Source organism: Taudactylus pleione, unplaced genomic scaffold (genome assembly GCF_031769625.1).
Source record: "Taudactylus pleione unplaced genomic scaffold, aTauple2 ptg000559l, whole genome shotgun sequence".
Lineage (NCBI taxonomy): Eukaryota > Metazoa > Chordata > Amphibia > Anura > Myobatrachidae > Taudactylus > Taudactylus pleione.
Window position 1 is genome coordinate 345,256 of NW_028284961.1, and position 13,490 is coordinate 358,745.

The 13,490-nt window shown below is 43.9% G+C and overlaps 1 protein-coding gene across 1 annotated transcript in view; it reads right to left on the bottom strand.

Annotated features, from left to right (window-relative positions):
* LOC148481834 (uncharacterized) overlaps positions 1-13,490 on the bottom strand; it is a 75,391-nt gene that overhangs the window by 22,569 nt on the left and 39,332 nt on the right. Inside the window, exon 3 of the mRNA XM_088452920.1 lies at positions 4,851-5,095. Within this exon, the coding sequence (XP_088309046.1) occupies positions 4,851-5,095 (245 nt within the window). The remainder of the gene's footprint in view (positions 1-4,850; positions 5,096-13,490) is intronic.

A 13,490-nucleotide genomic window follows, 5' to 3' on the forward strand; every position in this document is an offset into this window, starting at 1 on the left:
GCACAGCACACCCTTGATCAGACAGCACACCCCTGGATGGACAGAACAACACATCCCTGGATGGACAGCACAGCACAAACCTGGATGCACAGCACAGCACAAACCTGGATGCACAGCACAGCACACCCCTGGATGTGGACAGTACCAGTGATGTGAGGTTAGGTGAGACAGAGCCTTTCCTGTCTTACTAAGGTATAGTCCAGTTTGAACTATAAAAAATTATAAAAAAAATTAAAGAAAATATTATATCCTCTTTGTATTATGTTAATAATTTTTATAGTCAAAACTTTGGAGTAAAAAGTGCATGGCAATTCTAAAGCCAGGCAAGGATGCAACACTTTGTTAAAATTATAGACCAATAGCTCTATTAAATTCTGACGTTAAAATATATGTGAAAATAATCGCCAATAGATTAAATCCTATTTTACCTGGTTTGATATCGCTTGATCAGGTCGGTTTCACCATGGGGAGACAAGCCCCTGATAATACCAGAAGAGTCTTTTACTCTTCTAGATGCTCATGCGGATTGCTCTGTATCTATGGTTTTGCTTTCTCTTGATGCAGAGAAAGCTTTTGACCGGCTACATTGGCTTTTCATGTCTCGGGACCTTGCTAGGTTTGGCTTATCTGGTCTGTTTTTGAAAGCTATTCTAACTCTATATTCTGCCCCCTCAGCTCATGTATATAGCAATGGATTCCTCTCTAATAGTTTTGATATCACCAATGGAACTAGACAGGGATGCCCCCTCTCACCCCTTATATTTGCTCTAGCTATAGAGCCACTCGCTGAAAAAATTAGAACTTCCCCTACCCTTACAGGTTTTTCTGTCGGTACCACCCAGCATAAGATATGTCTTTTCGCTGACGATGTACTTTTATTTGTTACAAACCCGAAAAATTCTCTACCAGCCCTTCACGCTATTCTCCAAGAATATTCCGTGGTCTTGTACTACAAATTAAATACCACCAAAACAGAAGCATTAGCATACAAAGTTGACCATATGCTCTATGTTTACTTCAGAATAGATATCCTTACGCTTGGCAGTCATCAAGCCTTACGTATTTAGGCATTAAAATCCCTCTAAAATTAAAAGATCCTATAACATGTAATTATCACCCTCTTTTGGAACAATTTTCAGCACTCACTAAATTATGGGTAAATTATGAAATCTCCTGGTCTTGCCTCTGTAAAAATGATGTTATTACCTAAAATCTTCTATATATTTAGTCCCAACTAGCCTTCTGAATAAATTTTATTCATTTTTTTCTGTTTGTTTAGAAGGGCAAACGCCTCCGTATAGCAAGAACAAGACTGTGTAGATCCAAAGCCAAAGCCTAACCCCCAGAGCCGCATGGAGACACCAGGCGCCCGCTGAGTTTGCAATCAGCAGGCGCCCGGCTCCCTCCCCGCAGCGGCAGCCAGAGCCGGAGACTTCCGGCTTACGGCTCAGGCACTGAACTATGGGAGAGACGTCATGCGTCTCTCCCATAGTGCAGAGGAGCAGCGCCAGCCGAGCGGAGCAGAAGGCAGTGGGAGCGGGGCTTGAGGCAAGTATGATTTTGTTTTCTCTTTAGCGCAAGCGGCTTTACCACTGCTGGGGGGGACATTACTCGGGGGTGGACATTACTACTGGGTGCATTACTCAGGGGGGGCATTACTACAGGGGGCATTACTTGGGGGGGACATTACTACTCGGGGCATTACTTGGGGGGGCATTACTACTGGGGGCATTACTTGAGGGGGACATTACTACAGGGGGCATTACTACTGGTGCCACTACCACAGGGGGCATTACTACTGGTGCCACTACCACAGGGGGCACAACTACAGGGGTATTACTACTGAGGGCATTTATACAGGGGGCATTACTACTAGGGCATTACTATTGGGCACACACAGGGGGCATGACTACTAGGGGCACAACTACAGGGGTATTACTACTGGGGGTATTTATACAGGGGGCATTACTATTGGGAACACTACTACTGGGGGTATAACTACAGGGGGCATTGACTGCATAAGGGGCAACACTCCTGGGGGCACTACTACTGGGTGCACTGCGTAAAGGGCACGTAATAGGGGCCCAGGGGCCCCCACAAACCTTAATCTGGCCCTGGACCTGCACATCACTGAAACATTTCTGTAATGTAGTGGAGATACAAGGCGGGGTGTGGGCCGCACCGGGTGACACCATCCAAGGGGGTGACACCAAAATAGCAGAGCTGCTCTGCAGTGGAGCTGGGGTGATGTCATCCACACTGTACACACACAGAGGCAGGGGGCTTCCCAGCAGGATACGCAGCACTGATCAAGGGGGTGTGATAAACAGTAATGCCCCTAGGGGGTGTGGCCTCACAATCTCCCAACACTACGGCATGCGATTACAGAGGATCCACTTGTAAAGTGAGTGACAGGCAGTCAGCATTTGGGGGTGGTTAGGATAACACAGGTGTGTCTGGCGGCTTGAACGCCATTTCATGGGTGTGCATAGATTACCCTTGTGATCTCCTATCCAGCGCTGCATGCCAGAGGAGCTGCCAAAGCTGTGGCAGGTCAGACCTTCCGCAAGGGCAAGATGTCCGCTTGATGTGGGTCGATTTTACCAATATTTACGCAGGTAAGAGACGTCGTACGCATGTAAGAAATCCGCAGTGGGCATCTCTATACTTGGGTAATCTTTGCCAACATTAGCATATTTTCCCAGCTGCCATCACATTAACGCCCATCTCTGAATCAGGCCCTATGGCAAGAATGAGTTAGAGTTGTAATAGGAAGAGACACGATGACAGGGAAGCGTTCACTTGCTGCACAGTACTATTATAACGGAATATTATCACCCAATATTGATTTTATTGTGCCCTGTTACAATCAATTCAAGATGCAGGTAAATGATTTACCGCTATACAGCTGCCAAGTGAGTTCCTTCAACCGACATTTGGATTAAGTGGAGCGGGTACAGCATCGCAGCCAGCAGAGACGGGCATCATGCCAAGCAGGAACCTCCGTGACCATGGGAGGTTTGAGTTGCACTTAGAAGTCACCCGCATGCTGCGATTTTTGTAAGGAGAATGCGATAGACCGTGCGACCAGAAGGTGGTAATGGAGACCCAATAACATCTTTGAGATCATCCCCTGCTAACTGTGGACCCTGCAATCAGTTGTAGACTATCTACATTGTAACCATTGCAATAACTTTCATGGGTGAACTCAATAATACAGTAATGTGCTTTTATATCTAACGACTGTTGCAGCATAAATTGAATACATTTGTGATACTACATAGTACATACCCATAGGACTGGTGGAAAAATAGATGTTTATTACAGTATAGGTTTTTAATGTGTTATTGGTATCAATAAATATTTTGTACAGTAAGGAGAACCCTCGTGCAATTTTTTTTATCAAAGAGCAGATTATAATTTCATTCTTTATATTCAATACCTATTTAAGCGCAGTCAGTTTCCTTTGTCTTCACAGGGTAAGGCTAACCCTTGGAATCTCCAGATTTCTACAGAGAAGCCTATTCCATGCGGGACGAGGCCATTTATGTGTTTTCACACTGCACTTTCATTTATGCCCCATATGTTCATTTCTAGTTTGCATCAAAAAACAGCAAAAAGGGTTCTCAGGACTTCTGCCACCACTGGCGTAACTATCATAGGTGCAGGAGGTGCAGCTGCTATGGGGACAAGGCAAGGATAATGCTACCATTAGTCAGCTTTAGGCGGCTGCCAAAGGGCGCTGGCCACTGGAGGGTGCTACTAAGTCTACAAATAAAAGAGGATGTCTCTTTCAGTCCCAGACAGGTTGGTTTATTGAGTGATGACAGAGTTAGTGTATGTGGGGGTAATGAGTACTGACATATATTGGAGCACAGATGTGTGGCATAAATATATTGGGGCATGGATGTGTGGCATATTGTATTGTGGCACATAAACAATTTGAGGCACATGTGTGGCATATGTACTAGGTGCATTATTTGGCTTAATTAATGGCTATGTGGCATTTAATAACTTTGGTGCACAGCTGTGTGACACATGTTTTGGGGCACAAATGTGTGGCATATTATGTATTGGGGCACAAATGTGTGGCATATGTATTGGAGGCATTTATGTGTAGCATAATAATGAAATAGGGATACAGAAATGTGGCATATTATGAATTTGAGGCACAGCTGTATGGCATATTATGAATTGGGGCAGTGTTATGAGGCACAATATGATTTTGGGACTATGCTGTGTGGCATATTAGTTGGTGCATTGGGACACTTCAGTGTGACATATTATAAATTAGCATCACTAATATGTGGCATAGTATGAATTGGAGGGAACATGGGCTGTAGGTAAAATGTTGCCTAAGGTGCCCAGACACCTTGCACCAACCCTGGGCCCAGGCCGCCTTGTGGACCCAGCCTGCCCCCTGCACCTATACTGCTTGGTCAGTTTGCATCCTCCTTCAGCAATGTGCTTTGCCGCGCAGGGACATCTGTCCTCCCGGTCACCTCCCTCTCTCCTCTGACTGATACTGGGAGGAGGCAGGGCTGTAATTTGGGGATGTCCCAGCAGGCTCAGCATGGCCATGCCTCCTATCATCAGTCACAGCTTACCAGGAGAGGAGATGTGCCAGCCCTGTGCAGCACATGCTGAAGGAAGGAAGACGACCATGGAGGAGAGGTAAGTGGTGGAGGGGGAGGGCGGGTGGCAGGTCCATGAAAATTTTTGCTATGGGGCCCCCTAGGTATAGTCATGCTCCTGGTTGCCACCCTGAATTTATAAGGGAGTCAGAAGACAGTAGGGATGAAAACCCCAGCCCCCTTACTCACATAACACCTATCAGATGGTTTTGTTACCTCAGTGTTTTGAAGAGAAGGAGCGTCGTTTTTCACCAGGTCGTGCAAGATGTGGGATTGCTGCTGGGCTTTAAATCCTTGTTCACTCGTCACTTGAAGCTTCTCTAAAGTATGGCCAAGATTAACTTGAAGAGCCTTACTATCTCGTTCTATCTCCTCCTGAATCCGTCTCTCACGCTTAATCTGATCATTTCTCCTCTGCTCTTCCTCCCTCTCCCTTTTCTGTCGGTCTTCATCCTCTTTACCTGTAATGAGAAACATTGCGAGGTTTTCCTTATGGAGATCTGTGTCAGGTTGTTGTGTAAACTGTAATGTTCATTTAAAAAAAAATAATATGTATATAGTATTAGTCGTAGATGGGCACGGACCCCCGGGTTTTGGTTTTGGTTTTAATTCATTATCGTATTTTGGTTTTGAATAAAACCACACATGTGGTTTGGTTCAGATTTGGTTTTGATTTGCTTTTAAATTCCTTTAAAATAGATAAAAAATAGATAAAAACAGCTAAAATCATGTAATTTGGACCCGTTTACATGCAATCCAAACCTGAGTTTGCTTTTAAAAATCAAGTATTGAACTGACATAAGACCCATCCCGGGACTTGGTACCACTCACCCAAAGTAATTACAAACTAGGACTCGATTCAACTCGGAACACCTAAGTTTGGTTGTGTTCATATTTCAGGAAAACTGGAGCGCACTTCTCTAGTATTAGTACGAGTTAGTATAGAGGAATTCCTTCTCTTCTTATACATTGCAAGCTGTACAAAATACACAACTACATAAAGTAATGTAATGACTATGGGGTCTATGTATGATCTCAGCTGTACATAAAGAGGCACCACTGCAATTGCTCTGGCAGACCCACCTCCTTGATGAATTTTCCCAATCTCCAAAGCTGCCATTGATTAGGCAAAGGGCCTATTTCAGAGATGAATGCTAACCCGATGATTAGCGCACATCTCCATTGGTGGGAGGACTGTGCATGTGCAGCCCTCCATCTAGGAGTTCGCTCACAGTGCCCAACAGTTGCGGCCTGATTTATAGGCTGCTGCGTTTAGGAGGCAGAGTGGGGGCATTCCTGGAAATGGGGGCATATTGCCCCTGTTTCTGGGAGGGAGGAGGCCAGGGTCTGCGTTGGTGCAAAACACATTACTAAATGGTTTAAGGTGGCTAACGGTGCTGTTAATCATCTCTACATTTTGAAGATGTCATTGTCATCCTCATCCTCACCATTATCAGTGTTAATATCTTTATCATACGATATTAATTCATCACCACAGGAATCCACAATTACAGAAGTCTCTCTATTGTAATTGGAAGCAAAGGTGCTCTTCATACAATTTGTACTTAATTTTAATGAACATCAGTTTTTACTAGGGGTGAGCGGGTTCGGATTTCTGAAATCCGAACCCCCCCGAGCCCCCCCGATCCGAGTCCGATCCGAGTCAGGCTCGACATTTCCCGCCTGACTCGGATCTGAAATCGAGGCAAAACGTCATCATCCCGCCTTCCGAGTCTCGCGGGTTTTGGATCCTATATAAGGTACCCACGTCGGCGCCATTTTCTCACTCGGCTGTGGACAGTAAAGAGGGAGGGTGGGAGTTAGGGCTGGCTGGGCTGTGTAGTGTAGTGTAGTGTAGTGCAGAGTAGTATTGTGCTGTGCTGTGCTGCGCTGTGCTGCTGTTGTCCACTACTTCAAAGTCCATAGTGGCTGTGTTGTGCTGTGCTGCTGTTGTTAATAGAGGCTGTGTCCACTACTTCAAAGTCCATAGGGGCTGGCTGGACTGTGTTGTGCAGTCAGTTCTCCATAGGGGCTGTGTCCACTCCAAGTCCTGTGCAGTGTCCCAGTCCTAAAGGGGTGCTGTAGTGTTGTCCAGGGGGTGCTCTGTCCATCAGGGGTGCTCCCCCCAAGTGCTAAAAAAATAATATATTTTCTGTGTTTGTGAATTGTGTGCGCAGTAGCCGCACGTGCATCAACAAAGTAGTGCCAAGCGTGCGCCTGTGTCATAAGTAAAGGGCTGGCTGGCTTGACCGTTAAAGGGTGCTGTAACCCCCAAAGTACACTCCAGTCCAAACCAAAAAAAAAATTATTTTCTGTGTTTGTGAATTGTGTGCACTGTGGCTGCACGTGCATCAACAAAGGAGCAGCGCCAAGCGTGCGCCTGCGTCCCATAAGTAAAGAGCCGGCTGGCTCATTTCTTAAAGGGTGGTGTAACCCACAAAGTGCACTACTCTCAAGCAAAAATAAAAAAATATTTTCTGTGTTTGTGTGCGCTTTAGCCGCACGTATATATCAATATAACATAAATGGAGGACCGAACTTTCTCCGATAAAAATAAAATAGGGAAAGATCAAGAACCACTTCCTCCTAGTGCTGTTGCTGCTGCTGGGAGTTGTTCATCATCCCAGAGAGGAAGTAGGAACATCACTACTTTTACTAAACAATTGACCCTTCAACAGTCCCTAGCGATGAGGATGAAGTACGACAGCAGTCATCCTGAGCAAAACGTATAACTGAGGCCTTGACTGCTATGTTGGTGTTAGACGTGCGTCCGGTATCCGCCATTAGTGCAGTGGGATTTAGACAATTGATGGAGGTAGTGTGTCCCCGGTTCCAAATCCCGTCTAGATTCCACTTGCATCCTCAAAGCAGCAGCGACAAGCGTGCGTCTGTCTGTTAAAGGGTGGTGACACCCTCAAAGTGCGCTCCACAAACAATAAAAATATTGTTCTTTTTTTTTCTGTCTTTGTGACTTGTGTGCGATGTAGCCGCACTTGCATCTTCAAAGCAGCAGCGACAAGCGTGCGTCTGTCTGTTAAAGGGTGGTGTAACTCTCAAAGTGCTCCAAAAAATAAAAAACTATTTTTTTAATGTGTTTGTGACTTGTGTGCGATGTAGCCGCACTTGCATCCTCAAAGCAGCAGCGACAAGCGTGCATCTGTATGTTAAAGGGTGGTGACACCCTCAAAGTGTGCTACACAAACAATAAAAATATTCTTCTTCTTTTTTCTGTCTTTGTGAATTGTGTGGGCTGTAGCCGCACTTGCATCCTCAAAGCAGCAACGACAAGCGTGCGTCTGTCTGTTAAAGGATTACATCGGTGACAGCATCCAAGTAGGAATGTCAGACAGTCCGTACCTGTACTGGCAGGAAAAAGAAGCAATTTGGAGTTCCCTGTACAAACTGGCTCTATTTTACCTGAGTTGCCCCCCCTCCAGTGTGTACTCCGAAAGAGCGTTTAGTGCAGCCGGGAACCTTGTCAGCGAAAGGCGTAGGAGGTTGCTTCCACAAAATGTGGAGAAGATGATGTTCATAAAATTAATTATCAACTCTTCCAGGGAGACCAGCCTCCAGAACGTACAGAGGGACCTGTGGCTGTGGATTCCAGCGGGGACGAATTAATACTCTGTGAGGATGAGGATGTACACAACACTGAAGAGGGTGAGGAATCGGTGGATGAGGAGGATGAGGACGACATCTTGCCTCCGTAGAGCCAGTTTGTGCAGGGACAGATTAATTGCCAGCTTGTTTTGTGGGGGCCCAAACGAACCAATCATTTCAGCCACAGTCGTGTGGCAGACCCTGGCGCTGAAATGTTTGGTTTGTTAAAGTGTGCATGTCCTGTTTATACAACATAAGGGTGGGTGGGAGGGCCCAAGGACAATTCCATCTTGCACCTCTTTTTTTTCTTTGCATTATGTATAGTTTGGGGCCTAGTTTTTCAAACTGCCATCCTGTCTGCCACTGCAGTGCCACTCCTAGATGGACCACGTGTTTGTGCCGCCCACTCGTATCTCTTAGCATAGTCATCCAGCTACCTCGATGCAACCTTTTGGACATAAAAACACTATTGTGAGGTGTGAGGTGTTCAGAATAGACTGGAAATGAGTGGAAATTAAGGTTATTGAGGTTAATAATAGCATAGGAGCAGAAAAACACACAAATTCTGTGATTTTAGCTGTTTTTATGCTTTTTTTCAAAAAAATACAGATCCAAAACACAAAACCCAGAACCCAAAACACGGAAGGGTGGTTTTGGCAAAACCAATCCAGATCCAAAACACGAAGAAAGATCCAGATCCAAAACCAAAACACAAAACATGAAAAGTGGTCGGTGCACTCCCCTAGTTTTTACACAATTTCAGGAAGAAGCCTCCTACGCCGATCACACATAATGTTCCTGGCTGTGCTAAAAACTCTTTCCAAGTACACACTGGATGGTGGGCAGCTTAAGAAAAGCAAAGCTAGATTGTACAAGTGGCTCCAAATTCCCTTTATTTCCTCTTAGTATTTAAAGGGACTTTGTGACCTGCTAATTTGTACATTGTCATTAAAATAATCTTCCACCCATCTATTTTTCCTGGTAGCAACATTTGTAGGAGAAAACGAAGCAGGAGATTTTATTGTATCATGTGCCACTTGAGCTGAGAACTTACGGCAAGGAGTTTTTGCATCTCTAAACAACTGTTAGTTTCAAAGAAATATATTACATCAGATTAAAACCTAGGATCAAGTAAGGTTGCCAAAATATAGAGTTCCAATTACAAGATTTTGTAAACTCTTTGGTACTGGTGAAGGGAATATAGAACTTGATCTACAAGTCTGACACACTTAGTGGAATCACATTTCATATCCTCCTTCTCTAGCTGCTTTTCCTGCAGTTCAACTAAAGGAATTGCCAGGCTCAGGTTGGCAGTGTCTGAACTCGCTGCTGTCATGAATCTGGGTTTTAGCAGTTCTGACAATCTCAGAAGGTGCATACACACACAACTATTTTTTGAACGATTATCGTTAAACAATATCATTTAACGATAATCGTTTGTAAAAATCGTTCACTTTCTGAGTCAAACGATGAACGATTTTCGTTCATGCGCGTTCACGTTTGTAGTTTGTAGTTCAGTCAGACTTGTAAGGGAATATGCAAAAATTGTTTGTAGTTCTAAAAAATCGTTCATTACATTTAAATGAACATAGTAAATGAACAACTTTAGTAAACGATTTTAGTTCATTTTTTTCAAGGGAGAAAATCGTTTTCAAAAATCGTTCATTAATTAAATCGTTGTGTGTGTATGCACCTAGACACTACTTCATTGCTGTATCCAGGCCTATGCAGAAACATTCCATTGTAATTACCTGATGCACCTGAGTGCTCACCTGACCCTTTGCTTCAATGAGAATGGACTGTCTGCTATTTAAATCTGCACCTGGAGCCAGCACGTTAGCTGAATAACATGTTTTGTTCCCAGGATTCATTCCTTTTGTTCAGATATCATGGCTACTGTGACTTCTATTGTTATATTGTGGACGACTTGCTGGATACCACTCCAGTTCACTCCAGTCTAGTTTGTTGTCCATGTATATCACAAACCTGTGGTTCCTATACCATCACTAATGTGCCTACACCCCTTTTTACAGCCATGATCCAAGGTATCATAAAATTTCCATATTTCCTATGCACTTACATCATGCCCAAGAGTCCCAGGCCAGATCTACAGAATATTAAGATCGTGACAACTTTATTTGTGACTATTGCAAATGGTTTCAGTATCTTGCATGAAACAGAGAGACACTGGCTATTGTTTGCACACACTTGGAGGAATAGGTCTTTGTGACAATTGTTTTGGGGTGTAGATTAAGGGTAGGACACCACCGCACACAGAACAGTAATAGACACTGCATCACTCCTCTGAACTGAAGACAATATAATTTTTTAATTTAATCAGAATAGACTGCAGGTTTTTTTTTTTGCTTTAAACAGGTAAAATTATATTGAATATATATATACATACATATATATATATATATATATATATATATATATATATATATATATATATATAGCTAATTTTTTATATGTTCAGCAACCTGAAACAAAATGTAGAGAATTTTCTAGACCGATAAATAATAAGTATACTGCAGAAACAAAGTGAAGGTTCCAAGAATCAATCAACAGCAACATAGACAGTAGATAGCCTGTTTGTTTGCACTGCTGTGTGTGAGTGTATGTGACAAACACACATACAGTACACTTATATGTGACAAAGATGTCTGCAGTCATACATCCCAGACACCTAGGGGTAAATTTAGATGGGAGTTCTATTTAAGAAGTGATATTGCCCATAGCAACCAATCAAATTCCACTTCTCATTTATCTAGCACCTTCTAGAAGGTAATACCTGGAATCTGATTGGTTGCTATTGGCAACATCACTTCTCAATAGAACTCCTTTCTTAGTAAGTTTACCCCCTACTCCTGTCTCCAGATCTACCTATTAAACTCCTAAAAATAACTCCTCCTAGACTAATGCTACTGCATACGGAAAGTTATTACAGATGGAAAGGTATTGAAATACTGGCGGCTCTTCAGCCACCGGTTTAAATGCTGACCACGGAAGCACAACAATTGAATATCCCAAGGAGGTAAGTAAGTAAGTACACTATATCTCCCTGTCCCCCCTAACCCTCCTTTTGTGGTGCCTAACCCTAACCTACCCAGGGTGGTGCCTAACCCTAACCTCTCCAGGGCGGTGCATAGCCCCAACCTCCCACCTCTGGTGCCTAACACTAACCCCCTACCCTGCACCCTAAACCCAAGTCTCCTGGGGGGTGTTTAACCATAACACTCCCAGTGGTTGGCTAACCCTATGTTCCCCCAGGGAGTGCCTAAACCTAACCCCCCCTTCCTAGGGGACAAGCACATACTTACCCAGCGTAGCAGGTTCAGGATTCAGGATACTGGCTTCGGTATTATGCCGTGCGGTGGGACTCCAGTGTTGGTATATCGACGGCCGGCATCCTGTCCGCTGGCAATATAACTACATCCCCTTACCAACATTTGAAGTCTTCTGTCCAGGAGAAGACTCCATCCCTAGATGCAAGTGGGCAGTGATGGGGTGGAGCCAGATGATAACATCACTTAGATCTGCCTCCTCATGATGAAATGCTGGGAATCTCTGACAGTTAACGGGGGAATGCCAAATCATGGGATAATCATAGATTTGTGTCACCTGCCTGATCACAGAATCTCGGTAAGATTCTCCCCATTCTGCCCACTTCACTAGGAAGTGGACAGATTGTTGGAGTAGTGGCTACTCTTTTGGGGGTGCGGGGGTCTACCCAAAAAATTGGGAGGCTCCCGCAAGTCCTGGGAGAGTAGGTAAGTATGTGCTAATGACACCCTAATGGCACCCCACAGTGCTCCAGCTTACAGTCCTACACCCTCACCCTCTGCTCTCCTGTGTGAAATGGCACCTGATCATGAGGTAGGGACTTTTATATGCAATCCAAAACATGCAAGATCCAATGCCAGGAAGATGACATTTTGCCTTATTTTGGGATCCAAAGTTGGTGGGAAGACCCAAGCCGGGACTCGGAAACACTCATTTCCCTGAAGTTTTGGTGTGTTTGGATTCCAGGAAACTGAAGCTACACATCTCTAATGCAAATGCACATATCACATTCCCAGTGAGCAATCCATCAAAGCCGGAGAGGCTTCAGCTTGATCCCATTGAAATTGACCACTAACACCATCCTGAGACTTTTTGCACCTTATTGAATACTCAAATGCTGCTGTCCCCATAGAGGTTTATGGAGACAGCGGTAAGCAATGAGAATTAGGATAACCCCTTGATAAATAACAAATAATTGGTTAAAACATTTCTTGATGACATCTAACCTGGCATTTTGATCTTTACAGCTTCTTAATTAGATCTCTAACACAATATTGACAGCCCAAAGGTACTTGTTCTTTTGTTACCCCATCCTGAACTTCAAAACACTATTATAATGTAGAATATTTAGAGGAATTTGGTTTGATAAAAACAAATACAAATGACCAACCATAATCTGCTCATAAATACAGAACCACCATTATAATTTAAAGTCTGCCAAGACCACGTATGCCCAGTAATTAATAGCGGGCTTAGATGCTGTTACTTGATACTGAACTCCTACAACTAAAATGGGAAAATTCTTGTACAGTATTCTCTACTGAGACTTTCCACACATCTCTTACAAGACTCTGATATCTCGGCTACTCCTTTGATTGTTCTACTTCAGTGTCCCATAATGACTGAAAGCCTTTATCACCTACACATCTTCCTCTCCAAATGTACTACATCTTCCTCCCGTCTCCTACAAGCCCTACACTGGCTCTACTTCCCTTCAGAACTTGACTCAAGCTTCTCACACTCACCTACAAAGCCCTCACCCATTCCTCTCTTATTTACATCTCTGACCTCATCTCCCTTCACTCTCCTGGCCGCCCACTTCACTCAACAAATACACGCCTCCTCTCCTGCCAACTGGTTACTTCCTCCCACTCACACCTCCAAGATTTTACCCATGCTGCTCCCTTTTTGTGTAACTCTCTCCATATCAGTCTCTGCACCTCTCTACAAATCTTCAAATTGTCCTGCATTGTTCTGTACTGTAAATCACTGGTTTCTTGTTTTGCTCATTCATTTAAGTACTTTGTTAGGCACTGTGGAACCTTTGTGACTCCATATAAATATAGGATGATTATGATAAAAGTATTAATAATAATAGTAATAATAATAATTATTATATAGATGAGCGGGTCTGGTTCTTAGAGAACCAGACCCACTCAAACTTCCAGATCTGAGGCGAGAACCGAGCTA